Source organism: Thrips palmi, unplaced genomic scaffold (assembly GCF_012932325.1).
Source record: "Thrips palmi isolate BJ-2018 unplaced genomic scaffold, TpBJ-2018v1 HiC_scaffold_16, whole genome shotgun sequence".
Taxonomy (NCBI): Eukaryota; Metazoa; Arthropoda; class Insecta; order Thysanoptera; family Thripidae; genus Thrips; species Thrips palmi.
In genome coordinates this window covers 16,207,395-16,234,240 of record NW_023144625.1, presented here as the reverse complement: position 1 = coordinate 16,234,240, position 26,846 = coordinate 16,207,395, and the positions used below count along the sequence as shown (strand labels likewise).

Sequence of the window (26,846 nt, the reverse complement as noted above, 5' to 3'; positions counted from 1 at the left end):
TGGCTGCCGTTGGCTGCTGGTGGCAGAAAGGGGCTCGCCCAAAAGGCCAAAGAAAGGCTCAGCCAGACGAATAAATCAGTCGCGAGTTAATTTTGTTTGCTCAACAGCAGTGATTATCGCCGGGCCGCGTCCCCGTCCCGGCCTGCCTCCTGGCCGGCTCCCTGTGGCTGCCAGTGGGCCAGTGGCTGCCAGTGGCCCGGCCGACCGCGCGGGATGGGACTGTCTAAATCCAAGTGGGCCGGCCACGGCAGGCCACGGCCGGGCAGGTGCAAAAACAAAACGAAAACGAAACAAAAACGCGCCGTGGTGCGGTAGCGGAATAATTATCACGTATCGCCTGTCGCCCGGCCGAGCCGAGGGCAGAACGGCGCGCCCCGAAATACGACGTCACGTTGCGGCCGAGCGGTCAGGCGCGTAGCGGTCAGTTTATAAATGCCTTCGCCCGGTGTGCTGAAGGCTGCGTCGCATGCCGACCGACGCTCAAATCGAAACAAAAGGAGCAGCATGAGACTCGGCGTGGTGCTGTGCCTCGCCGGCGACTTTTTCTATCCAAGTCAAACTGCACGTGCGCGTCAGCTTGTCACAGCGCGCATCGCCCGGCCGTGTACTTGGCGCGGAGTCTTACAAGGAACGAAAAAAAAAAGAGAGTCAGCAACGGCGAGGTGCAGTCCCTGGGTGCAGTCCCTCCCCCCCCCCCCCCTTCTGGTGACCTCCGCGCCATTCGCGTTGACACGGCCCGAATTTACGAGCGCGCGACTTCAGTCCGACCGGGGTGGGTTTTGTTCGGAAACGGATCGTTTTTTAAAGGGCGATAATTTATATCACTCGGCGTGTCGCACCTCCGCGAACTGAAATTAATTCATATTGTGCGCCGGCAGAGGGCGCAGCCAGAGGGCGTTCGCCGCGCTGGCGTGTGTGGTGTCACCACTGGTGTGGCCGGGCCGCTCGTGTCTTCCGTTCGCTGCACCTTGCGGGCGACCGTGCACGACCGTGCGCATAACGAGAATGCCGCCAACAATCACGAGAGAAATTGTCTGAAAATGTAAGCAGCCAAACGGTCCCCCTCCCCTGATAGTTCAGGACCTGTCTATGGTTTACGAGTGAAGGCGCTGCATGCGATTTCAGCGAGCCTGTTATGCCGGGTATGTACCTCAGCGCATGTGCAGCAACAGCGCAAGCACACGATCCCGAACGGCGCTTTCGTAGCGCTGTCTCTCTCGCTCCTCCACTGGGCGCCCCGAGAGTGCGAGAGAGACGGAGCGACGAAAGCAGTGTAGTGCGGTCTCTGCAGCGTGACTGCAGCGCGCCACCCCCGGGGACTCGAGACTCCCCATCGCGATTTACGGCGCTTGTTAAACCGCGGCCGGGGACACGAACAACTAACTTCTTATTCACATTCAGATTGGCTCCATCAATCGAAGGGGCACGATGCCGTGCGTATCGATGGGGCCGATCGATTACTCGAAGCAGTCGAATGATGGCGGGCTCGTCCTGCCTGCCCTGCCCCGGCACCAGCGAGCCCTGCGTGCCCTGCGTGCCCTGCGTGCACCGAGAGGCTGCAGTCGGTTCCCGAGGCTGCCTGAGGCTGCCTGAGGCTGCCCCGCGCCGCGCTGGGGCCCTCGAGGGCTCGGCCCCGCCGGGGGACACACTGGCCCAGTGCGGCGCAGTGCGGGCATCACGCGGAAGACGGCCCCAGAAACCCGTCGGGCCGTCAGAGATGAAGGAATGCCCGCGCCGAGCATTCCAACACGGCAGGCCGAACAAACACTCCCATTTCATTTTTTGGGATCTTGTAAAACCAAAACAACAGACGGTGCGGTGAGGATCGAACCTTGGACATGACGAATCAATGAGCGACATTGCGACGGCCTGAGGGGTGAAGGGCGCGCTCCGTACCGCGCCTGGGCCGATCGGACACGCTCCGAAAACTGACCACAGAGTGCCGCACGAGGTCACGTGACACCGACGCGCGTGCGTGCTGTGGCTGTCGCCCGTTTCAACACTACACTGCAAAAGGCGAAGGCAATCGTCATTTCCCTCATCAATGCCTGTCTTAGGCGTGGTTGGGTGTGGTTGGGTGTGGTCACTCGCCTGAGATCTTCTCCTTTGTTAAACGGCATCGAAAACCTCGCCATGAATCGCACAAGGCGTTCTTCGCGGGAAATTTTTTTTGCGCTGCGTCAACGTCAATTTCTCATATTTTTCCGAACGCGTCTCCCGATGGCGCGAGCGGCGCGGCGCGCGGCCCTGGCATCGGAGTGGTCCACATCCTTGGCGTATCCCCGGCCTGCCCGCGGTTCGGCGGCGTGCGTGGCTTGGCGTGGCGTGGCGTGGCGTGGCGTGGCGTAACCACAATCATCGTCGTCGACGTAGACCATCGTGAAACCCCCAATCCCGCCGTCCGCGTACATCGTGACCTCCCATTCCCCCGGACGCGTTTTGAACCGCAGCGCGGGCCCCCAGATGGACACAGAGGCTGGCTGGCGTGGCGCACTGCCGCACTGCGAAGCCAACAACTCTCTCTCTCTCTCTCTCTCTCTCTCTCTCTCTCTCTCTCTCTCTCTCTCTCTCTCTCTCTCTCTCTCTCTCTCTTGTCTCATGAGTGCGACAGAGACGAAAACAGTGTCCGGAATCAGTGTCAGAAAGGCGAGCGCGAATCGAATGTTTGGGACGGTGTAGGCACGGCCGCCCGCTGCGTGCACACCTGCTTTGTGTGTCGTTGTTGTCGCACTCGGAGACACGCGAGCCAATCACAGGCCGCGGCGGCGAGACGGCCAGACAATCGCACCGAGCACCTAATTTCAATCCATTCTCTCTCTCTGTCTCTTTTTCTGGCCGACCCGCGCGGGACTCGGTAGCGACAGAGCCAGCAGAGCAGGAGTGGCGCCGGACGGCACCCCCTGCTGGCCGCCCCGAGAGAGAGAGAGAGAGAGAGAGAGAGAGAGAGAGAGAGAGAGAGAGAGAGAGAGAGAGAGAGAGGAGAGAGAGAGAGAGAGAGAGAGAGAGAGAGAGAGAGAGAGAGAGAGAAGAGAGAGAGAGAGAGAGAGAGAGAGAGAGAGAGGAATACGTTTTGGCAGAGCGTGGAAATGCGGTCGGCAAAGGCTCGAAAATACTTTATTGGAGGCGGCAGAGCTGGCTGCATTAATAACCCCCCGCTGCACCGCGTGGGGTGTAAAAAGCACACGGCAGGTTGGTGCCAGGAGCGCAGCGCTCTGAACGCCACACAGGACGAGTGTCGGTGCGCAGCCCGAGATCGCACAGAGAGATGCACTGCGTGCGGACTAGGAAAAGGATGCGGGGACCAGTTTACTCCACACGTCTGGCTGTATTTTCGTGTCACTTTTGGAAAAGATTATTACCAAACCCGCATAATTCGCCTGCTTCAGGATTTCACCAGTCCACGCGGAGAGACGGATACGTCCCGGGCGCCCCTCCGCTCTCGCTCGGCACAACGCAGGTGCATTGAGGCAGCGTGTGCATTGAGGTGGGGTGCATCGTTGCGGCCCTTGGTTCTGCCTTGGCTGCATTAATGCTGGCCATGCGGGCCTGCATGCTGGCCGGGCTGGCTTACAGTGGTGGTTCGTAATAAAGTCATCGTTTACCTCAGAATGTTAAGTGGGTCCAGCAGCGGCCGGGCGGCAGTGCGGACCGTACAATGGGGCACACAAGGCTACCGTGGGGCGCCCCGCCCCGCCCCGCCCCGCCCCGCCCCGCCCCGGGCCTCGCAGCCTCGCAGCGCTATGCGCGTAATCAGGTCTTGATTGGATCCTGATCTGGCCGTTCGGCCGTTCGGGGTTCGGGGGTGGGGGAAGAGACGCAGAAAAATCCGAGGACTGCGACTGCCTTGGCTGCGAGTGTGTGAATCTCGCTGCACTGTTGCACGTCGGCGAGCATGCAGTAACCAGCCGTTTAAAGAGCCGGCTTCGGCTACAGTCTTTTAAAAACACGCAAAAGCACCGACAGAAAAGCGCCGGTGTTTTTGTTGTCGCCGCCGGGAGCGCGACATCGCCCTTGCCTGCCGACCGAAGTGTCGTTTCTCTGTCGCACCCCTACGAGGCGCCCGCCGCGCCCGCCCAGTGCGAGAGACTGACACACTCGTTTCCCGCGCATGCTTGTCCCGCCGTGCCTATCCGCCGAAAAAGGCGAAACACACACTCGGCCGTTCTGCCGCAGTGCCGGAGCAAGCCCCTTAGGCACGTCGGCCGGGCCAAGCCGGGCCGGCACACACAATGGCACGGCCGGGCTGCCGGGCCGGCCGGGTCAGCGAGCATGAATTGGAAACGGCAACAACCGGCCGTTTTAACGAACGAAACAACGAGCCTCGCTGCCTCGCTGCCGCGGACGTCCCAGCAAAGGCCGTCGAAGTGGAGGCCGTGCGTAATGCCGGCCACTGCCACGTCTTCCCTCGGAGGCGCGGTGGCGCGGTGGCGCGGGCCGGCCCGTGTGCGCAGCTTTTGCTGCTTTCGGGGAAGGCAGTCTATCTCCAGCTCGCGGTCTGCTGGTCCAGGTTGGTCGCGGGGCCGCCGTGCCGCGCAGTGCAGACCAGTGCTGGTGCTGGCCAGTGCAGGGCTGGCCTGGACCCGGCCGCCCCGCCCGGCTCCTTCCTGTCTGGACCAGTGCGGACGCAAGGACAACGGGCAGGGTCCTTGTGGTGGGCCCCAAGCCGACCGCGAGGCCACCCCACCTTAAGGCTGTGATCCCTCAGCCTAACCTTCCCTAACCCAACCTAGCAGCCTGCGATAACCTATGGTCACATGATCATTTTGATGTGCGGCTCGAACAACGAGTCGAGCACCACGTCGACGAGCTGGCTGCGCCCTGCGGGGCCCTGCGGGGGAGGGGAGCGGGGCGAGGCCGCCCTGGGATGAACAGCCTGGCAGCGCGAAATTATTTATCGGGGGGAATCGAGCCACGCGACCCGCCGCCGGTAAGAGGCAGCAAAAGGCTTAGTGCGAATGCAAATAGATAGACGAGTCGGCACGCGAGTGAGAGTGTTGCGCAATGGACAGAGACGACGTAAAGCAACGCTCAGCCCATCCAACAAAATCGTTGAGGCCACTACCAAAAATACTCAATGTTTTTAACGAAAAGAGACGGCGTGTATGACATTCCGCCAACTGTAACCAAACAGTCCGTCGGCCGTCACTCGCGTGACACAGACGTAACACAGACGTGACACAGACGTGACACAGAGTATTTGAATTGTAAAGCGCGCCGGGAGCTTTAGCCCATTCGACTCGAGACGTCATCCACGTGCAGTTTATGGTCCCGACCCGCTTAATGCCGGCCCGGACTAACGCTCTGAGTGATACTTGCATCTGTAAATTCGATCTCTAATCCCTGATCATTTCATTGGCAGTGGACCGACCGCGTATTTCACTCGGGTCATTTCCCGTGCGGACTTTATGCCGGCCTTAAACGAGCGGCCCGCGACTCCGCGCCGCTCCGCGCCCTGTCGCGACTCTGTCATGTCGGCGTGGAAAGTCTGCGGCCAAAATGGACTGGGCGACCAAATAAAACGACGCACTTTTTGTCATGCAGCCCTGCGGCGCTTCTCTCTCTCTCTCTCCCTCTCTCCTCTCTCTCTCTCTCTCTCTCTCTCTCTCCCTCTCTCTCTCTCTCTCTCTCTCTCTCTCTCTCTCTCTCTCTCTCTCTCTCTCTCTCTCTCTCTCTCTCTCTCTCTCTCTCTCCCTCCCACTGGTTTCGAGAAAACAATCCGGAGCCACTCCACTCTCGCTTTCCCGGGGAACTGCACCGGCGGGTTCCTAAACCAACATTGGGCTGCTTATCAGAGCCGCGGCCAGGGCGGGCCAGGGTGCCGGGGTGGGGTGCCTCGGGGATGGACGGGTCTGGGAATCGGGAAGCGGGCCGCCGGCAGTGTGCCGCGTGCTGCGTGCAGTCCGCGGCGGCCGAGAAGAAGCTCACCTTCTCCTGGAACACGCGTCGGAACGCCTCGCGGGTGAACCTGGCCACGGTCTCGTCCGCCGTCAGGATGTCGGCGCACTGCCGCAGCAGCCCCGAGCGCCGGCGGTCGCGTAGCGACTCCTCCTCCATGGTGGACATCTTGACGGAGCTAGCGGAGGAGCCGGGCCTGGACGACATGGCGGGCGTGGCGGTGCCCTCGGCGGCGCCCTCGGCGGTGGTGGACACGGCCGCCAGGGCCGTCTTGTCGCCTCGGGAAGCTCTGCGGGGCACTTCGGGCGGCGGCCCCGGCGGCACGTCCACGTCGACGGCCACGTCCACGTCCAAGGCCACCTCGCTGGTATCCACACTGCATCCATCGCACGGCAGGGGCTCCAGGCCCTCCTTGGTGAAGGGCGACACGGCGTCCCACACCCACGACTCCTTGCCGCCCCCGGGGCCGTCCCCGGGACCGCCCCCGTCCACGTCGGGCTCCTCCCCCGCGGTGCTGCGCGTCAGGGAGGGCCGCCCGGTCCTGGGGGGCGGCGCGGAGGGCGGCACCGCGTCCGTCGGGGCCTCCGACATCTCGGCACTCACTCGCGGCACTCACTCGCGGCACTCACTCGCGGCACTAACGCACTCACGCACTTTGGGAAACTCGCGCGCACGGTTATCGACTGGCGGAGAAGGTTCGACTCATGTTCAGCAGCGCGGCACACCACTGCAGTCCACTGCTCCTGCCGGGTCGCCAGACCTGGGCCCCGCCAGCGCCCCGCCTCCCCGCAGCAGCCCCTTGCCGCCCCACGGCGCGGCCCCCACCCCCTCCCAAAGCCAGCCCCCCACCAACCCGGGCCAAGCCCAGGCCAAGCCCAGGCCAAGCCCCTCCAAGGTGCACCGCGCCACCTTGCATACGCCAGACAGCCGGGCCACGGCCCGGGCCACGGGCCTAGCAAGCCAAAGTGAAGCTGTGCTGGTGACCTAGTGTCTGCCCGCACCGACCCGCACGCCACCAGACAGTCTTGCCGTCCCCCAAAACCGAGACCCCGCCAAACACCTCATTCATTCATTCATTCATTCATTCATTCATTCATTCATTCATTCATTCATTCATTCATTCATTCATTCATTCATTCATTCATTCATTCATTCATTTCGCTCACTCCGCTCCGAGTCCACGCTCCTTGTCGTTCGTCAAACGGACACTACACTCTCGCGCCGGTCGCGCTGATCCGCACACTGAATTGCATAAAGATAAGCTGCTTCCAGTGACGGTGACTGGTCCGGCTGCACTTATTAAACCGCGGCAACTTTTTGCGGGGACTTTTTGCCGAGTCCGCGTCCCCGACGGTCCCTGAGTCCGGTCTCTTATTTTCTTATTTTCCGAACCGTTCTCGAGAGCCTTCAGTAATGACGGAATAATGCGCGATGCTGGCAGTGCCGTGGCAGTGCCGTCAGTGAGTCATTAAAAACGAGCGAGGCCCTCTTGTAGTTGTTGTTGACCTCAAGTTTTGCGCTCTTGTTGACCCCTACCCGCAAGCGACCGACGACCACGCCGGTCCAGGGTGTTGAGCAAACATTCACTGCAAACCACGTTAATCCGTAAAACACTTTACAATAATCGGAGTCGTTGTTCTTTACTCTTTTCCCAGAACATGGGCAACGTGACGTAATTTCTGACGCCAATGCCATGTACCGATCCTCTGGGGGTTCTCTCTCAGCCTTCGAACCGCACGGCCGCCCTAAACGCTGAGGGCTGCCCCGAAGGCCGGCCGCCCGGTGGGACTTCCCTGCGACCAGCGCGGCGGAGCGCAGCGACACACCACCCTCCACCGGCAGCGCCATCTAGCGGGCGCGGCTCAAACTGGGCTCCCCTTCCCATGCCTCTCCCTCGTGCGGCTGGGGCCTAGTTCGCGCGCGCGCCGCGGGATGGCGCCGCACTGTTGGCTGTGGCGCCGTCTGCTTCGGCCACCCACCGCACGCGGGCGCGCCAAGGGCTGCCCGTCTGGACGGCGCAGGGACTGGCTTCGAGCTCCGAGATTAGACGCAGTGGCTGCCTAAAGTCAGGCCAAACGATGATTTCTACACATTTGTTACCGTTTCGACGAACTTTGCTGCAATACCGCTCCCAAACTAAGGTGACTAATCGCACTCCGTAACAAAGGTGTTCTAAAGGAAGGCCCAAAGAGTTGAGGGAGAACGATTAGCCGCCTTAGATTAGATGCAGTGGCTGCCTAAAGTCGGCAAAATTTGGGTGAAACGAATTTGTGTTGTCAAAGCAGGGGGGGGGGGCTGCTTCCGAGACAGTGGCTCTGCTCTTCGCGTGAAATTCAGCTAGAGATAAACGTCTGAGCGCAGCGAGCGGAGCCGAGTGGCCGAGTAGTCCCCCGTCGGGTCGCCGGCACCGCCTTGGACGTGGCCACCCGCGGAGCAGGCGGCGGCGAGACCAGCAGCAGGCCGCTTTGCTCTGTCTCTCTCTCTCTCTCGCACTCCGATCCACGAGTGCGAGAGAGAGAGACGCAGAGCGAAGCGGGCCGGCCCGGCGTTATCTCCGTTGAACAAATCCGATTATGTTTGCTCAGGTGGCAGAGTCTTGGTGCTCATAGAGAGGCCTCCGGATGTAGAGGCAGTCCCAGCATGGGAAGAATCTCCAGCGCCGTATCGATGCTTCGAATCCGCCAGTAGCGCACCGCGAGCCGCGGGGCACAGCCAGGCACAGCGCGCTTGCGGTGCCAAAGACTGGCTAGGTGGAAAACAAACTCGAGCGGTTCCGGGATCGCGTTGTCGTTGCGCTGACTCTCCTGCTCTTGCGCTAGCCTCGATGCGCTCCAGAATAAGTCCTGCTTGCGCGTCCGGCACGGCGTCTCTTCAGGCGCAGCCAGGCACTCGCTGTACCCAGTGGCTCCAAAGCAGTTGCCTGTGCGTCCAGTCATTTCCATTTATCCGCTGTAGTCCCCCAGCGCTCCCCTCTCCTCCTTTACCCCGCGGGTGATTAATCCATGACCCTTGCACCGTGTGGGTTGCGTCACGGCGACACCTTGGCGTGCAGAAAAGTGCACGACGCTCTGGGTTTCCGAGTGGAGGAACCGTCCGGCGTGAAGTCGCACAGTGACACAGGAGCCGGGCGACGCGGCCGAGGAAGCCAACTGCACCGAGAGCCTCAAGCGCCTGAAGCGTCGTGCCTCGTGGGCCGCGGGTCCACCGCAAGTGGATCGGCGTGGTCGCGGATGGCGGGGAGGGAGGGGGGGGGCGCGGGTTCGAGGCGCAGACTGCAGCGTGCCAGTCGACGACACATCGGCCGCGGCACGGGTCATCCCGCTCCGCTCCAAGCAGCGCCCAGCAGCGCCCAGCCGTAAGGCACCTCGGATTGCACGCAGAGAAGGCCCTGTTGGACATGCTGGTGGTGGAGGGCTTCGGGCGGGCGTTGCTCTCCATGGCGGCGCCGCTGCTGGCCCCGCTGCGCGCGCTGGGCGGCGTCGGCGGGGCGCCCCGGAGCACGGCGGCGGCCCTGGTGCTGCTCGGCGCGCTGCTCGTCGCGCCCCTCACGGCCCCGATGGCGCCGGCGACGCCGTCCGCCACGCTCGCCGCGGTGTCCGGCCTGCTGCGGAGGGTGCGCTCGGGGCTGACCACCGCCGTCGTCACCACGCCCGTCAGAGTGGCGTCCGGCGTCGTCGCCCGCGCCGTCATGGTCATCCTGGACACGCTGCTGCGGCTGATGCCCGCCGTCGACGACACCGTCACGTCGGTGAGGAAGTGCAGGGGCGTTCGCCGCGTCGCCGCCGTGGTGAACTTTATCGCCTGGTCCGTGACTCCGTGACCGCGGCGTGGCGGGCGCCGAAACGGCGGCGCAGGGCATGACCCGCTGGCTCGGTTTAGCACGCAGGCAATAATTTGTTTTCAAACATTTATCGGTCTTCTCGTGACTCAGTAGACCGAAGACTGTACCGTGGCGCGAAAATCCGGCGGATAAGCGCTAAAAGATAAGCAGATCCGAGTGGGAAGCGAATGCTCCACTCCGTGCTGTCCCATACCATGTTGCTCTTCTTCCCCAGTCCTCCATCATGCGCGGCTTCGGCTACGCCATGGAGACGCACTTCGTGACGACGCAGGACGGCTACCGACTGTGCCTGGAGCGCGCCGCCAACCCGGGCCGGCAGCCCGTCTTCGTGGCGCACGGCATGCAGACGGGCTCCCCCGCCTTCGTGATGCTGGGTCGCGGCAAGGCCCTGGGTCAGTCACCCCGAACAGCATCAACTTCAATTCGGAATGATGGAACCGTATTGTAAACAGAGGACGCCGTGCTTCCAGTGCCCATGCTCCACGACGCGGGCTTCGACGTGTGGATGATCAACTTCCGCGGCACCCACTACTCGCAGGGGCACAACAAGTACAGCACGCAGGACGAGGAGTTTTGGAACTTCAGGTGAACTTGGCGTGGCGCGTTATCGGTCCGCGCGGCGCGGCGCTGTGGCGATAGCGAACCTGGCCAGCCTCGCAGCCTCGCAGCCGATAACGCCTGCCTGCATTGTTCCCTTCTGGACCGTTTCGAGGTGACGCGGTGACGAGCCTCTTTTGGCTTCGGCGGCCGGCTTTTTGAATGGCTGTGCGAAGCGAGGCTTCAGCGATGGCTAACTCGTCTTTGGCCTCCAGCTGGCACGAGCACGGCGTGTTCGACAACCCGGCCGCCATCGACTACGTGTTGGCGCGGACCCGCTTCCCGTCCGTCATGTACGCGGGCCACTCCATGGGCTCCACGTCCTTCATGGTGATGGCGGCGGTGCGGCCCGAGTACCAGCGCAAGGTGCGCGCCGCCTTCCTCTTGGCGCCGGCCGGGCCGCTGCACCGCCACACCAGCCCCGTGGTCGGCCTGCTGTACGCCCTCAACAACGTGACGCAGCCCCTGGTGGAGACCCTGGGCCTGCGCCGCACCATGCTGCCCACGTACCGCGTGCTCCGGCGCGCCATCAAACTGCTCCTGCCCGTGGCGAGACCCTTCCTCTACATGTTCACCTACGCCATCGTGGGCTACAAGCACAACGAGAGCTACTACGTGAGTCGCTCGGACCGGTGCGTGTTGCAAGGCGTGTTGCCTGCCCGCGGGGCCATGCCTAACCGCTTCTGTTGCAGGAGACGCCACACTTCTGGGACACCATCCCGAGCGGCGGCTCCTGGGGCGAGGTCTTCCACTACGTGCAGAACGCCAACTACGACTGTGAGTGTTTGCACCTCCCCGTTCCCGTTCGTCCCATTCGTTTTGCGGACCTTGATTGAGACCTCGCGCTTGCAGCCCAGGGCTTCCGGCAGTACGACCACGGCCCCAAGAGGAACCGCGAGCTGTACGGCACGCCGGAGCCCCCGCAATACAACCTCACCGCCATCCGGACGCCCGTGTACATCTACCTCGCCAAGAACGACATCCTGTGTCAGAAGGAGGTAAGACCCAACCCAATATTCATTCGAAGGGGCAGTACCGGACATTTACCTCTAGTATTTATTATTTTCTTTAAAAAAAAAATGAACATTGTTTTTTGTTGGCAGGACATGCTCTACGTGCAGTCCCGCTTGCCAAACGTGGTGGGCGTGCACGTGGACGAGGACGACACTTTCAACCACATAGACTTCTTCGCCTCCCCGACGGTCAGCGGCCGCATGAACAGCCGCATCGTCGCCGACATGCTGCGGCACTCGGCCGAGTTCGCCGATAAGGATAACAAGGTGTGACTCAGGCGCACCTGGGCGACGAGGGGCAACACCTGGAGCACTCCTTCCTGATTAGTCGAACTGTCACCGAGTTCCATCAAAGTGTGATCGAACCAAACATCAGGTGAAAAAGTCTGTTCCAAATGAAACTCTTTGACACTCGAGCATTTTCGAAACACACGTTTCTGCAGATCACATCTTCATGAGAAAAGCGCGCTGGTGCTTTCCTTCAGCCTGACCGCGTGGCCGCGGCCGCCAACAGCACCATCCCGACGGTAGCCCAGAGCCCCGGCGTCGCCGTGACCCCCGCACTCGACGAGCGCCCCGGGTCCAGCATCATGGCGGTCACGTCGTCCCAGAAGGCCATGCGGTCCTGCGCGCCGAACGTGTTCTCGACGCGCACCTCGCGGAAGTCCCTGCCGATGTACAGGTACGGCGGTCGCTGGCGGCGACCAGGCTGCGCGACGTCGGCGCCCTCCAGGAGTGGAACACGCCTGCGAGAGCAACGAGACATTGCCAAAGACGCTAAAACGCAACCCTAGTCCGTAAGCACGTTTTTCTACAGTCATTGTTAAATTATTGTTGTGAGCGTAATAAAATTTGTTTTTAAAACACCGCGTGACGGTGCAGCGGTGATGGAATGTGAATGAGTGTTTACGCGTGACGGTGCAGCGATGATGGAAGGTGAATGAGATAACATTGTTTGGTTTTCAAATTGACGCTGTTTTTTATTTTTTTCAAATGTCAGAATTGAAGTTGACTAGGGACATTATTTCACTCGCACGCATATGCCTCACACACAAGTAATTAATAACAACATTGACGCAGGGATAACGTTAATAAAGACATGAAAATTAAAGAACTAGCGAGTCATCCAACTTTACTCCAAAATTCATGATGTTTTGTTTTTGTTCGTTTCTAGACACAATATGTTTTTATTGATATGTTATGTTTGTTATAGTACAATTTGCGTTACCCTCAATGCGCAGAGATTATAACAAAGGTCAAAAACGATTTTATTCGGACAAAAATTATATCATCAGTTCAGTGGGTTTCTCTTGTGCAATTATCACGTCCTCTAAACTCTGAATCGCAAATCGCACTAGAATACTACATCGAGAGCCGTGAATTGGAATACGCGAAGGAGAACGCACGACCTGATGTTCTGCAGTCCACCTAATGCAGGAAAAAACTCATTATCCTGCACATCCTGGTCCATTCTAATTTACATTAACAAACGGGTCAAACGAGTAAAATAATTAAGTAATGTATACCAAATATTCCTAAAAAAGTACAAAATATCACAACAACAAGAGAACACGTATAAATTAGACAACAATTCGGAAAAATGCATATCAGAGATAGATAGATTTAATAAGCTACATGGACAAGAAAATTGAGGATATTTTTTCCTGTAAACTAAGATGCCTTAAGGCTATGGAGGGAAGGGGAGTATCCTCATCGAGAAAAGCAGAAAACGGTCAAGAAATTGAAATGGAATGTCGTAAGCACTTCTAAGAGGTTTCAGCCTTTGGCTTGACTACTTGACGCTGGAAGACAAGGGAAGACAGACACAGCATGAAACAAAGTCAATGACTTCTTTTTGATTAACACCAATACCAATCGTACAACATCGACCAGAATTACAGAGAGATTGAAAAGGTAAATACATAGTTTTGGCATACTAGACTTATGCTGAAAGCAAAAAGTTGAGCTGTGAAACCAAAGGTGGGCTTCTGATACTCCTTACTTCCATTTTAGAATCATAGTTGTTTCTTCACAAGAACAATCTTTCTATCTAAGGAGAGTGGAGCAGTACAACAAAATATCTTTTCCTCTTCGAAAATAAATCTAGTTTTGGTAGAGCCTTGCGCGACCCTACCAGGAGCTCCTCTGACGTGGAACTCGCGCAATAGAAAGTCACAGACGTTGTCATAAACTCAAAACGAAAAAGCCCAGAGAGTAAACAGAACGCCGAACGGTCCTATTCCCTAAGGAGAGGAAACTTCATGTCGACAATGTCAAATTAAAGACAGAGAAAATAAAATATTCGCACCACAGTCAGACTCAAAGTCAGCTGGACAAACAGAAAGTGGGATTGAAGTTTTGAAACAAACCCGTGAAAGTGAAGCTTGTATACATCAATAACTGGAAGTAATTTCAAGGCAGACACGAAAATCTGAGTGGGCTACTACGGAAGCGGCCATCACGAGCTCACTTGTTCGGGGCCACTGTCCACCGTCACCGAAGCAGGGTCCTGGGTGCCAGCACCCGCACCCGAATCGGCGGGCTCCGTTTTGGCCAGCAGCACCTGTTCGATGGCCTCCCTCTGGACTGAGGCGGCTTCCAGTGGAGGCGGCGCTGAGTTCCCGCAGACGGGTTGTTCGGCCGAAGCAGGCCTTGGACTCGCCCCACCACCAGTCCTGGCAGCCGCTGGGTTTGTATCGGAGACAGTGGAGGATCCACCAGTCTCGACTGCAGCTCTCGCAGCCGCAGCTGGGAGCGGAGCGAGCGGAGCCACATCTGTGGGCGTGGCTGAGGCCGAAGCCGATGCGACATCCAGAGGGGTTGGCACGGTCGGAGGCGCTTCGCGAACTTGCAGTGCAGGCAACCCGGAAGAGGCCAGCGCAGCAACAGAAGGGCATGCACCAGGTCCAGTGACGCCAGCATCTGCAGGTGCTGCTGAAACAGCTTCATTTGAAATCAGTTCACCCGCTGTGGAAACGGCTTTCGATGGTGATGGTGCAGCTGCTGTTGGAACAGCTTTCGATGGTGATGGTGCAGCTGATGTCGAAAAATCTTTCGATGGTGATGGTGCAGCTGCTGTCGGAACAGCTTTCGATGGTGATGGTGCAGCTGCTGTTGGAACAGCTTTCGATGGTGATGGTGCAGCTACTGTCGGAACAGCTTTCGATGGTGATGGTGCAGCTGCTGTCGAAAAATCTTTCGATGGTGATGGTGTCGGAGCAGCTTTCGATGGTGAAGGGGCAGCTGCTTTCGGGACAGCTGCTGCTAGGGACGAAACGGTAACCACAGCCTCGGTGAAGACGGATGTGGTTGAAAGAGATGCGGTGTGGGGCGCCGTTGGGGCGACCTCCAGGCGGCTAGGGTCGAGCACGAGCACGGTCTCGTTCAGCACGTGGCCGTTGGGCGGAGAGGGGCCTGCAGCCGGCGCACCTGCCGGTGCGCCATCTGGCCCAGCAGATGACCCGGCAGATGTCCCGGCAGAAGTCCCGGACCCGCAGGACGCTCTGCCGGCGAGCTGGCCGTGCGGCCGGACACCCTGAGCACCCAGCCTGGGCCTGCCCAGGCGATGCAGCCTCGGCAGCGCGGGCAGGGCGGGCAGCGCGGGCAGGGTGGCAAGCTGCAGGCGCACGGGCCTGGACGTCCTCGACGACGGCCTCGACGACGGCCTCGATGACGGCCTCGAGGCCCGCGAGGACGAGTGCTGGGTGGCTGGGTGCCGCCTGGAGCGACGCCTTCAGAACAGCGCCCCCGGCTCGGGTCACAAAGGCACCGCCTGCTGCTTGGAGCGCCTCCTAGCGTCCAACCGGTACTGCGGGCAGAAAGAACACAAACTTGGCCTCACGTTCGTTTTTTCCGAATCCGGACGGAGTTGGCTGTTGTGGACGCACCTCTAGCCAGGCGTAGGGCGTGACGGCGAAGACGAGGGCGGCGAAGAGCGCGTACAGCTTGAACGAGTTGCAGGCGGCGGCGTGCATGAGGAAGGACAGCGCCAGCCCCAAGAAGCGCCACAGGTTGCTCTGCGACACGGGGCCCTGCCACTGGTCCGGGTACACGCGCACCAGCAGCGCTGCGGGCAAGACAACAATTCACGTCTTCGAACGTTGGAACGAATGCGTGCTCAAAACTAGGATGGATGAGAAAACTCACAAAAGCTGAGCGTTTCCCAGATGGCGTTGCAGACGCCCCAGGCGGCCGAGATGACGTAGAACAGCGCCGAGTCCTCGGCGGACGGCAGCCACATGAGCAGCACCATGATGAGGCACGTGTGGAAGGCCAGCCCCACGCCGATGACGATGTAGCGCCGGATGTGCTGCAGCAGCATGCTGAGCGTGAAGGCCGCCACGGACTGCATGAGCCCCATGCTCATGAACACGAGGCACACGTTGTGCAAGCCCAACGAGCACACCACGTACCACTGCAAACAAACACCTTTAGAAAGCCTCGCCAAAATGTTCCGAATGTTCATGTTCAGCGCGGCGCAGCTTGTGTCTTCAGCCGACTGCACATCGGCGTCGTCGTGCCGCTCACCTTGCTGAAGTCGGCGAACATGAAGCCCTGCTCCAGGCCGATGAAGATGGACAGCGGCACGATGAGCTGCATGCGCGCGTCCTTGAACGAGTCCCACACCACCCTGCGGGCAAACAGCAAGGTAGACTCAGGCCGGCCGACGGAATGTCCCAAACGGGGCCTCCGCTCCGCTAGGGCTGCTCGCCTCACCGGAGAACGCTGGCGGGCCGTTCCTGCAGCCCGCCGCTGTCGCCGTGGAGTGATGTGCCCCGCAGGTGGTCCAGGAAGACGGCGGTGAGGGCCAGCCCCATGATGGCGCAGCCCAGGAACACGGACGCCAGCACCGCCGTGGCCTTGCAGGGCAGCCGCACCAGCTTCCCTCCCCACTCGGTCACGTTGAGGGCCAGCACTGCGGACAGGGGCAGGGAAACGCGAGGTGAGCACGCCGAGAGCAGAGTGCGCGGGGTGGGTGCCGCGATACTTACGGTGTGCGAGGTTGCGCGGCCCCGCCACGGCCACGGCCTCCCAGGCCGCGTCGTTGTAGCCGATCGGGCAGGCCTGGGCACCGCAGACACGCACGCCGTCCTCGCTGCGCTGCCAGAAGGCCTCCAGGAAGGCGGTGGACGGGATGGGCATGAGGCTGGTGGTGTTGGCCTCGTCGGGTGCGGCCCACGCCGTCTCCCACAGCGAGTCTGCCGCCTCGGGCAGAGTGTACCAGAGCAGGATGGAGGCGATGACGCTGCCGAGGGCCAACCCCACGTCGTGCGCCATCTGCAGGCCGCGCGCCAGCCGGCGCAGCACCGTCTCGGTGCGCCCGCCGCCGCCGGCCCCCGCCATCACGGCCTCCAGCTCCTCGGCGTCCGCGTCCTGCTCCTCCTGCTCCGTCAGCTGCAGGGCCAGCTTGGAGGACAGCGCCATCAGCACCGTCACGCGCGCCACCGCCAGCGGGCCTGAGAGGTAGCGACCATGCAAATCAGTACTTGAACCCCGTCACGGCAACGCGGGGGCACGGTGACTCGTGGCCAGGACGCGGTGACTCACCCAGACACAGGCCCGCCGCCAGGTACGTGGGCAGCAGCACCTCCAGCGTGGGGTAGAGGTGGGCGGCGAGGAACACGGAGATGCCCAGGTAGCCGAGGATGAGGGTCCAGTTGGGCCCGAGGCGCGCCACCACCGCCGGCGCCACCTGCAGCACAGAGTACAGTGTCAGCCGCTGGAATCAGGAGAAGCCCCTGCAGAGTCGGGGGTAGGCAAGCCCGCAGCGCGCGGCCGTCGAGCGCGCCCGTGCGCTGCCTGCCTGTCGGGCGCTCTTGACTTGACTTGAAAGGCTAGACCACCTCACGGCCACTCACCAGGGCGGACAGGGCGGCGGCGGCGAAGAAGGCGATGAGGAGCAACGCGCCCGCGTCGCTGTTGGGGTCGCTGGGGTAGGACCAGGACCACCACCAGGCCGAGACGGAGCCCTGCAGCGCCACGAGCGGCATGAGCGCCACCACGAACATGGTGTGGCCCATGCACAGCGCGGCGTAGTTGCGGCACAGCGTGCGCCGCGTGTACACGGGGCCCAGCCGCGACGGCGTCGACCGCACCTGCAGCAGGGCAGCACAGGGCTCAAACAGCGACGCCTTTCAGTGTCGCCTGGGCGGCTTCAGCTTTGCACTGAGGGAGTGGATGGCCTCCACTCGCGGCCCCTCAAAGCAAGATGGGACGGGCGGCGATGATTCGTTTATGAATGTTTGCGGCGAGCACTCAGAGCCACGCTGGACTGTGGACGGCAAACGGCGCGCCCGAGCGAGTTGAAGCGAGTTTGGAGGACCAGCGCTAATGGCGAACGCGCTAAGTCCCCTCCAAAGTAATGCAAGAGGGCTCGTCTGCTCTCCGCTTGTCTGGGAGCCTCTTGGCCGGAGGGCGCTGCCCTTCTTTCAGAAGAAGAGAGTCGTTTTCGTCGCTCTGTCTCTCTCGCACCTATGCGGCACGCCCTGTGAGTGCGAGAGAGACAGGGTGACGGAAGCGCTCCCGACTCGGCGACGCACAGTGCCGCGCCATGCTCACCACGGCGATCAGCCTGCGCACCGACGAGGTCCCCGTGGAGCTGGTGAGCGAGTCCCGGCGGCGGCCGGGAAACCGCTGCGGGGAGTAGGCCGCGTGCTGCAACAAACAGGGCGTCAGGCGGGGAGCTCCGCGACGCCAGGCATGGCGATGCCCTGCACGAGGAGGACGAGGGCGCACCTCGACGTTGGCGTCGTCCCAGTGGCCGGAGTGCGTGACGTGGCGGCCGTGGTGGGTCTGCGGCTGCTGCGCGGCGTGGTGGCACCGCAGGGACCGCGCCGCCAGCGGCGAGAACGCCAACCCCGAGCCGGACGACTGCGAAAATGAGAAACAAACATGCAGTAAAGCACTGCAAACGGCGTTGAGAAGGCCACTTTGGGTTGGACGCCCACCTGGTCTTGGAAGTAGTCGGCCAGCATGGCGGCCGTGGCGACGGTGGGGCGCACGCGGTAGCTCCGGGACGGCCCGTCGGACAGCGTGGCGGCGAGGGGCCGGTGCGGCGGCGTGGCGTCCCGCAGGTCGGCCTCCAGCTTGCTGGCCGCCCGGGCCTCCTCCTCGGCAGTGCCCAGGTCGCCGGCGAAGCGCTCGTTCTTGAGCTCGTGCAGGTTGGGCAGCGAGCCCAGCACGCTGGCCGAGGCGCCCGCCATGGGGGCGAGCGGGGCGGGGGTGGCGCTGGCGGGGGCGGTGCTGGGGCCCGACGCGCCGCCGTGGCCGCCGTGGCCGCCCCTCGACGAGCCGGATCCGGTCGGTGGTCGCTGGCCGTCACCGAGGCCGGCCCGAGCGCCCACTGCGGAGAAACGCAATGCCACGAGTCAAGCCGACGTCATCTGTCATCTCGATCCAAGTCAAGTCGCCCCCGGGCCCGTCCGCCGTTGTTCGTTGTTTCGACTTCTCCCCGTGTTGTTTCAGAAGTATGAATTGCCTTTCATGTTTCCGTTTGCCGAAGCAGGGAAGGACTGGGTGAAACCGAGGAGGAGTCCGGGTGGAGTATCCCGGAACCCTGCACTCGCGTCCCTAGAACTGGTACGCGGCTGGGCTGGGTTAGACAGGGTGCACATGTGTCGTCGCGGGGGGGGGGGGGGACCCATGGCCAGAGTTTGACTGTGGGAGGGGAGGGGAGGGGAGTGGCGGACGCCTGGGGCGGCTCTTCCAGGCTTCCAGGCCCTTCCTTCCCCGGAGAGACGCCGCTGTCTCTTCCCAACAGCGCGCCGCGCCCTCGGCGCCCTCGGCGGCCTCGCCGACTGGTGAGAAAGGCTGTGGGTCTGGGGCGCTATGAATGAGTAATGTCGGTCGGCGTGGAGGCGAAGCGGGCGAGGGTGTGGCAGTGTGGCGGCGAGCAGCCAGCGCCGGGGTTAGCTTTGGCAGCCGGGTAGAGCCCCCGCAGACTGATTCCGAAAGTCGTTTTCTTCGCTCTGTCTCTCTTGCACCTACAGGTGGCGTACTATCGGTGCGAGAGAGACGGAGCGATGAAAACGAAACTCGGAATCAGTCTGGGAGCCCCAGCCCGCGCCAAGGAAAGCAGCTCTTTCCGTGCTCGGGCCGCACCAGCCGTCCCGCGCCCCTTGCCCGCACCCCGCTTCCCCGCGAACGGTCCACCGGGAGGGGGCAGGGCAGCGTCTTATTGGCCCCGGCAGAGCAAGCAGGCAGGCAGGCAGCCAGAGAGTCCGGCCCGACACACTGCCACGCACTGCCACGCACTGCCAGGCACTGCCAGGCAGAATAGGCGCCGAGGAGGCTTCCGCCCTGGGCGAGGGGCTTGGGGACCGCAGCCTGGGACGACGCAAAGCCGTGAGTCAAAAAGGCGAAAGACACGCCAAGGGCGGGGCGGGGACGAGCGGGGCGGGGAGTGAGGTGTTCTGAAGGCAGAGGGGCGCCCGGGGGCGCGTTATGGAGGCGCCGCGAAGGTTAAGTGGATCGGGGAGGTCGTGGAGCGGGGGAAGCCCAGTGGGCCGCGGGCCGGAAAGATTCCAGAGAGTTATTCGGGTAGTTACGGCGGCGTGCAGGCTGCGACGCCGCCGCGCCGCGCACACTGGGTCTCCCGGTCTGAGCGCTGGGCCCGCCTGTGTCTCGGCACTGGGTCACGGGGCGGGGCGGGGCACGGCGTTAATTTATGGCCAATTCATGGCGGACGCGGGGTGACTCCGGAATGCCCTACATCGATTGACGGCCCGGCGACGTGCGGCGCGTGGCGTGGCGCGTGGCGTGGCGCGTGGCGTGGCGGGTGAGAGGAGAGGGGGCGTCAATCTTGCGGAGGCCTGACCCCGCCACCGCGCCGCGCCGTGGCGAAGCGCGAAGCACGCACCCAAGAGGAAAAGAAAGCGCGCTTAATGATTCGTCGAAGCGGATGAAGGGGCCGACAGCCCTCCCCCCCCCCTGCCTGCCACAGGGGTTTCCACCACGCTGCCGCCCAGCAGCGGGAGTCCCGACGGGATTCCCCCCGCGCGGCGTGGCGCGGGACGCGGGAACTACCCTGCCTCGTTCGGACCGACCGCCAGCGCCGCGAGGACGGTGAGGAGGACGAGGAGGGTGACGAGGACGGAGGCGCCGGGGAGGGGCTGCAAGGAGAGCACCCCGCCCGAGAACAAAGGGTGCCTGACGGAAGCGCGCCAAAGCCAATCGCTAACACTACAGCGCGCAGTGCGGCGGTGTGTGTGCGGTGGCGCGGCGGGCGGCGGCGCCGTCTCAGGTGTTATGCGCTGTGTCTGTGTCTCGGGTAGAAAACCGCGGCTGGCTTTGTGTCCCCCAGCGTGAGGCAAGCAGCCAACTCACTCGCCGGAAAAAAATAAACTCGAAAGATGAGCGCCGCACAAACTTGGTCACCACTTTGCAGATAAAGCTGTATCTTTCTTGTTTGTTGGATTTCGTTGTGAATGGAGGCGAGACACTCTCGAGCAGCACACCATCATGCACGTTCTAGACATGCACGTTCTTCGCTAAGAGCCTCATGCACGCCCCGGTCGTCGGGCCTACGTCTACCAACTGCGCAGGTTAAGGCAGCCAACGCAGCCAGCCGAAGCCTCGTGGCAATGCCTTGTCTGTGAGAGCAGCGCGGAGGCGGCAGGCAGCAGGCCAGGCTCACGCTTTGCCTGTTTTACGCGAGTTTAAAAGACAAAGTTCATTGACAAACAGTGCGCCGGCCAAGTCTGCCAGGTCTAGTCCTCTAGTGGGTCTAGAAGGGCATTGCAGTATACAGGCTGCACAGGCAGTAGAGTGGGCTACAGTCTACCTGTCGTACCTGCGAGCATGTAGTAATGCCACATGGCGGTGTGCACACTGTGCCCCCGGCCTTAGGGTCCTTACGGAGGCCCTTAGGGTCCAGGGGGACGCCCTGAGGGCCCTGAGGGGCGCCTTTAAGGCATTTCGGGCCTAACGGGCCCTGTCCTGGAAGCAGGAAGCAGGCAGGGTGAGCGAGGATAGCCCTACACTGTAAGGGGATCGTGCCGTCCTGTCGCTATTTACATCAGACAGTGCCACGCAGTGTACGACCAGTCATTTCTAGTTTTTTTGTCGTTTTCTCTATATTGTCCATTTTATAATGTCGAAAATTTACGCGACACATTTCCGCAGTGTAACCGATGTGTAGCAATGTGCAGTGCGCCGCAACCGCGGTGTCGAACGGTCATAGCATTTTTAGAAATAAAATCTTGAAATCAAATCAAAAGGAATGTCAATGAAGCTGGAGCGGCTGCAGTCCTGGGTAAATGGGCCTGTAGATTTTTTTTGGCCATCCTCAAAATTTTACAGGATAAATAAAACCTTGCAACTAATCTACTATAACTCACCCGACGCTAGCATGTAGTAGTAGACCATGCGAGGGGAGCCCACGACAAAGTCATAGTAGAGGGCTGTGACACATCAGCCATGTAGCGTGCTTCTGCAACAAACGAATCGAAACAAGCACATCAAAACAAGCGATGAAACACTTCTTAATCCAACGGTGGATGCCGCCACATGGGTGCGAGAGAGACAGCGATTGAATGCTGGGCGCGGAGAGCGCCGTGGCGGGTAGGCAAGCCCGCCGGACTCGCGTGTCCGAGCAGTCGCTGGCTGCCTACCCGCCGGGCGGCCCCACGCTGCGCGCTGCGCGTCGCCGGCTGGAGGCTCGCTGGAAGCCCTGAAGGGCGTGGCCGTGGCGTGGCGCGGCGCGGCTTTAGCGCGGCGTGTGCCACAGCCTTGCGGTGCAACACACGCCCCGTGACCGCACTCCTAATCCACATCGACTGGCACATTGTTGGCGTGGCCCTGCGCCATGATTAACCCCCGGAGAGCCCCTGCGGCAGAGCGGCGGAGCGGCAGAGGATGTGTTGCTGTTACCGTGTTACTCCCCGCGGCCTTCCCCCAACACACTCGCAAACAAAAGGGGGTTGTTTCCCCAATTAACAAGGTAAACCGTGTTCATTACGGTATACACAAAACACGCCACCGGAAAAAAGGGAAGGATACGCGTGCGAGATTGGTCGTTATTACACAATAATCTCCCTCCCCCCTCCCGGCGTCGCTCCACCCGTCCTCGCCCCGTCCTTGTGCGCGTTCTGAAAAGCCTCCCCCTCCCCCTTACGCCTCGCTCGCTTCAATAAGCGGCCCATTCGGCGCCCCGGCCCGGCAGGCCCGGCCGGGCCAGGCCTAGCTCGGCCCGCTCTCGCTTTGGCCCACGTCGCCGGCTCGCCTCGGTGAGGATGGACTCGTCGGCAGAGGGCAAAGGGAAGGGGAAGGGAAGGGCGCGAATAAAATATTCACACTCTCGTCGTGGCGTGTCACATGTAATTCCGTCTCGGGTTACCGGATTTATTTGCTTTTTTTGCCTTCGGCGTCCACCGCGGCGTACGCTCGGTGTTCCAGAGTGGCTGCTCTCACGTTTCAATTTTTTTTTGACAAGGAGAATGCAACCAACGAACACCCTTCACGTGGCTCGCAGCCCTGCACATAACAGCCCCGAACACAGAATGGCTTCATGGAGGCCGTGACACATCAGCCCGGGATTCCAGTGGGCTAGCATCCAGCCAGAGGGATGGCACGCTCCTATTTGTGTACGGATTCCTGTCGCCCCACCCCGGCGGGCCAGCCAGCCAGCCGGCCAGCTAGCTAGCGCGCAGAACAAGAGGGGGAAAACCTGTCTTTGTCTGGCGAACGATTTTCTATTTCACTTCGTTTCCTCGGGTCATTGGCAGGTGTGAAACCAGCGAAACTAGACGCGGCGCCGCTCTGAGACGCCCCGCCGTCGGTGCCGTCGCGTCGGCCAGCGGCAGACTGGTTCCATATTTCGCAGTGTTTCTTTCTGCCCCGCCCGCCCCTCGACCTACCCCTCCCCTCGCCATCCCACGCGGCAGTCTGTTTTTGGCGGGTCGACACGGGAAGGCTACGAGGTCGGCGCCGCGTCCGAGGAAGGGGCCTTCTCGGAGGCGGCCAGGGCGCGCGGCACACCCGCTGTTTATTTGAGCGCGGCTCTGGGGCGTGCAATAGAGGTGGCTGGAGGTGGCTGGGGGTCGCCGCCAGGGTGAGGCATGGCGCGTTGTGCAACGACGGCCCTGAACAGGAGGGAACAGTTCCACCTGCCGGGGCAGCACGGGGCAGCCCCACCCCGAACTCTCCATAATGCAGGGCCGAAGCAGCAGCACTTGAGCCGCCGACTCCACACTGGCCGCCGTAAACTTCGGCAGAGCAGCGAGCTATCATCTTTTAATAGAGGTCTGATAAATGTTTCCGAGAGCGCGCTCGCTTGGCCGGCTTCCGGAAGGCCATCACGTCGTCCTCGAGGAGGACGGCCAGCGGGGCGAGGAGGGCGAGGAGAGCGTGGCCCCGCACGTGTGCCCATCATCCATAAACACCGCGGGGCCGGCCAAAGCCGTGCGGGGCAGGGAGCGGGGGACGGGGGCACGGCCGGGGACGCCGCCTGGGGGGTAGGCACTCCCGGGCGCGGCCCCGTCGGCAGCCTGGTCCAGGCCTGGGGCTTGGCCTGGCCTCGGCCGGCACCGCTCCACCACTCACCTAGGCTCGCCTGCCCCGCAGCCTCCCAGCGCCTCCCAGCCCGTGACGGCAGATCAGCCCCCAGGATAATGCCGATCACCGTGGTGGGCACCACGGCGGCAGCTATCAGGGGAACGGATCCTGACGAAGGTGGAGGGCGGCCAAAAAGGAGAGACCAGGACCCCGTTAAATGGCGCCCTGCTGGGGCTGGCTGGGGCTGGCTGGGGCTGTCCCCCGAGCGCACGGAGTGGCACGGAGTTGAATGGCCTGCCGTGAGCCGGACGGCCGTCCACGGCCTCGGCCTTTCAACCTCTGCCCGCCTCAGCCCGCCTCAGCCCGCCTCAGCCTACCGCAGTCAGGGCCTGGAGTCAAGCCCTGGAGGGCCTGCGACGCGGAAACAGATTACCGCCCCTCGCTGCCGAGAGTCGTCTAAGTCTGGGTAAGCACGAAAAGAAAGTGGACCAGCGGCGCGGTTTGAACCTGGACCCCGGGTCGCGCGTGTATTGGCCCTTGAGTCCAAGTGGAGGTTGTGAACAAACTGTCTTTTTTACTGAAAAGACGACGCCGGTGAGAAGAGGATCAACACAGCCGTTTTCTTTTCAGCAGGGCTAAGTCAACATCACCTCTAAAAGCAACCACCACAATAACAACACAACGGCAGCGGCGGCGGTATCGAAACAAAAACAACAACAAACGCAGAAACGCGCCGAAGGATCGAACAGCCACCTACTTTTGTCCCAACATGACATAAAGAAGGGACTCGCCATCGCATTTTTTATCGATTGACCCGCACCGAGAAAATTCAAGTACATTTCAGTTGCTTGTTGAGAGACAAGATTGACTGTCGTGGCGGTAGCAATCCATTCGCGCAGTGTATAGGTGCTGTCCCTCAGGGCTTCCTGGCTACCTGAGCCGGGTCGCCGGGTCAGGTCGGAGGAGGCAGCCAGGGGGCGGGGGCGTCGGGTGGGGCGCGGGGGCGTCGCGGGGGCGTCGCCAGCCCCACGCGGACCACGCCGAATCGAATGTGGGATGCACGGGGATGCACCAAGGCGTGCACGCCGCTCGCCGCAGGCTGCAACTCACCGGGTCCATGCACTGCGTGGCCTGCGCGGCCTCGGGACTCGTCCAGCGAGTCCGGGACGACGCTCTCCACCGGGCTGTTGCTGCTGGCCTCGGGTTTGGCCGCGGGGCGTGGCGGGCGAGAGCTTCCGAAGTTGGCGCTGCGCGTGGGGCGCGGGGCGCGGGGCGCCACAGGTAAGGCTGCGGGGGCGCCTGGCCTCGCCGTGTCCTGCCTCGGCCGCACTGCCCGCGGTACTGGCGTGGTGCTGGCGGGGCTGGCGGCGCTCCGCTGCTCCACTCCGCACTGCGCCCCGACCAGCCCGGCAGCCCCGGCCGTCACGCCACCCCTCGCCACGCTCTGGACCCAGCTCCAGCGCCACGGCCTCCACGGGGTGGGGAGGGGTGGCGGGGGGGTGCAGCCCAGCCGAAGCAGCGCGCAGCACAGCGCCGCCGAAGCCACGGTGCGCGGCGCGCCCAGGGCTGCTAGGAAACACCCCTGCCTCAACGGCCACACGGCAAGGGAAGCCCCCAGCACGGTGACGACCACGTCCTGGAAACAAGGTGTGCGGGGCAGGCCAGACCGCCCCCCACGCCCTGCCCCGCCCCGACCACCACCCTCACCCCGCCGCGCCCACACCGCACCCCGCCAGCCCTGCCACGCCCCGCCGCCGGGCCCAGCCACCGGGTCGATACGAGAGAGAGACAGACAGAGGGGGCCGGGGTGTGGTGGGGCGCGGGAGAAGAAGAAGAAGAAGACGCAGAAGGAGAAGGAAGAGTGGTGTTTGATTCGCGGCACGTTTGTTTGGATAAGAGCGTGTTGAGAAGCGAGGTTGGCAGCAGTGACCAGTGACCTGGGCGGAAGGCCAGTGCTGCAACGGCCTGCTTCACCATTCAGCTCGCCCTGGCCTACCGCACCGCCAGCCCGCCGCCAGGCCGCCAGCGGGTGGACACGCCGCCGGGCCAGCGCCTCATACTACAAGCCACAATCAGGGGCAGCACGGGGCCGGGCCGGGCCCGCCGGCCAGCCGCGAGGCCAGGCGCCTCCCTTTGGACCTCCCCTTTGGAGAGCGCTGCGTGCGGTGCGCGTCCCGTAGTCCCGTGGGAACGGCGGGTTGCGGTCCAGGGCCTGGCCGCCCCGCCCCGCCCCGCCTTGCCCCGCCCCGCCCCGCCAGCAGGCGACGGCGTACTGCGTCGTCCTCTCGAACACGGCCAGAACAACACCTGGGTGCGGGGCAGCGGGGCAGCCAGGCCTTGGGCACGTTCGACACGTAACAGCCTGGCGGATAGGCAACCCTTCCTGCTCCAATCCCGGAGGCACTGCCTTTCGAGCGTCTCCAGCTTCCACTCCACTGTGGTCCAGCCGCAGGCACCGCTTCACCGCTCCACTGTACAGTGCAGTAGCTCAATGCCGGGGTAACCCGTTTTAGAAATGAGCAACAACATTAATTGTCGCTCATATGCCCCATGCAACATGCACTCGTCAAAATGTTTCAGTATGGTGACGACGAAATCAGGAAACACACAAAGCGTTTTGCATATAATAAAATTTTATTTTCATTTTTCAAAATATAACATTAACGACGTGATTTTGTGAATTTCCTAGTAGCAAGATGAAAGCAGTTGTAGCGATGGCCGCCCAGAACTGCCCGTCCACACTAATTGAGCGCTAAAACGGCGCGTTCAGTGGGTGTGGCACGGTGTAGCTCTCAGAGCCCAATACATTCAAATTTGTGCGTATCTCCGCGCGAGCACACACAAAAGGCTGCGCCTCGGTGTGAGTGTGCATCGCCGGTGTGTGCGTGCGTGTGTGCGCGCGGCCAGTTGCCATGGGAGCCTGTTTAAATTTGCACGGGCTGCACACTGCGAGTGGCAGGCAGGCAGGCCCCGTGTGCAGCCTGTGACACGCGGTCGTAACGCCACGG

The 26,846-nt window shown here is 62.0% G+C and overlaps 3 protein-coding genes across 5 annotated transcripts in view; 1 reads left to right on the top strand and 2 right to left on the bottom strand.

Annotated features, from left to right (window-relative positions):
* Positions 1 to 6,102, bottom strand: part of LOC117642305 (NADPH oxidase 5) — a 47,220-nt gene extending 41,118 nt beyond the window's left edge. Inside the window, exon 1 of the mRNA XM_034380376.1 lies at positions 5,926 to 6,102. Coding sequence (XP_034236267.1) covers positions 5,926 to 6,102 — 177 coding nt within the window. The remainder of the gene's footprint in view (positions 1 to 5,925) is intronic.
* Positions 1 to 12,314, top strand: part of LOC117642306 (lipase 3-like) — a 38,349-nt gene extending 26,035 nt beyond the window's left edge. The window contains exons 1-8 of one of the 3 annotated variants that reach the window (XR_004587553.1): positions 9,498 to 9,643; positions 9,951 to 10,128; positions 10,207 to 10,321; positions 10,549 to 10,948; positions 11,026 to 11,110; positions 11,186 to 11,331; positions 11,437 to 11,722; positions 11,790 to 12,314. Coding sequence is in view for 2 of the 3 variants with exons in the window: in XM_034380379.1 (XP_034236270.1) it covers positions 9,584 to 9,643; positions 9,951 to 10,128; positions 10,207 to 10,321; positions 10,549 to 10,948; positions 11,026 to 11,110; positions 11,186 to 11,331; positions 11,437 to 11,613; positions 11,790 to 11,804 (1,176 nt within the window). In the remaining variant the exon portion in view is untranslated. Of the gene's footprint in view, positions 1 to 9,497; positions 9,644 to 9,950; positions 10,129 to 10,206; positions 10,322 to 10,548; positions 10,949 to 11,025; positions 11,111 to 11,185; positions 11,332 to 11,436; positions 11,723 to 11,789 lie in introns of those variants that run through there. The other 2 variants (XM_034380379.1, XM_034380380.1) reach the window with 2 other exon arrangements.
* Positions 12,315 to 14,970: 2,656 nt separating this feature from the next.
* On the bottom strand, positions 14,971 to 25,071 carry LOC117643042 (UNC93-like protein). Its single transcript, XM_034381680.1, has 13 exons — positions 24,949 to 25,071; positions 21,684 to 21,775; positions 21,137 to 21,282; positions 18,638 to 18,688; positions 17,905 to 18,000; positions 17,205 to 17,441; positions 16,894 to 17,038; positions 16,338 to 16,802; positions 16,063 to 16,261; positions 15,874 to 15,976; positions 15,493 to 15,760; positions 15,234 to 15,412; positions 14,971 to 15,154 (listed from the first exon to the last, which is right to left on the bottom strand). Exons 2-13 carry the CDS (start codon positions 21,709 to 21,711, stop codon positions 15,104 to 15,106), a joined length of 1,968 nt encoding a protein of 655 aa, XP_034237571.1. The 5' UTR covers positions 21,712 to 21,775; positions 24,949 to 25,071; the 3' UTR covers positions 14,971 to 15,103.
* Between the last annotated feature and the right edge of the window lie 1,775 nt (positions 25,072 to 26,846).

Bases quoted from the DNA above. Each gene is read 5' to 3' on its own strand.
- LOC117643042 (XM_034381680.1), bottom strand. From the start codon at position 21,711: ATGGTCTACTACTACATGCTAGCGTCGG. The intron at 21,283-21,683 runs GTGAGTTATAGT...TCCTGCTTCCAG, and splicing joins CTACTACATGCTAGCGTCGG to GACAGGGCCCGTTAGGCCCG. The intron at 17,039-17,204 runs GTGAGTGGCCGT...TCTGTGCTGCAG, and splicing joins CCGCCGCCCTGTCCGCCCTG to GTGGCGCCGGCGGTGGTGGC.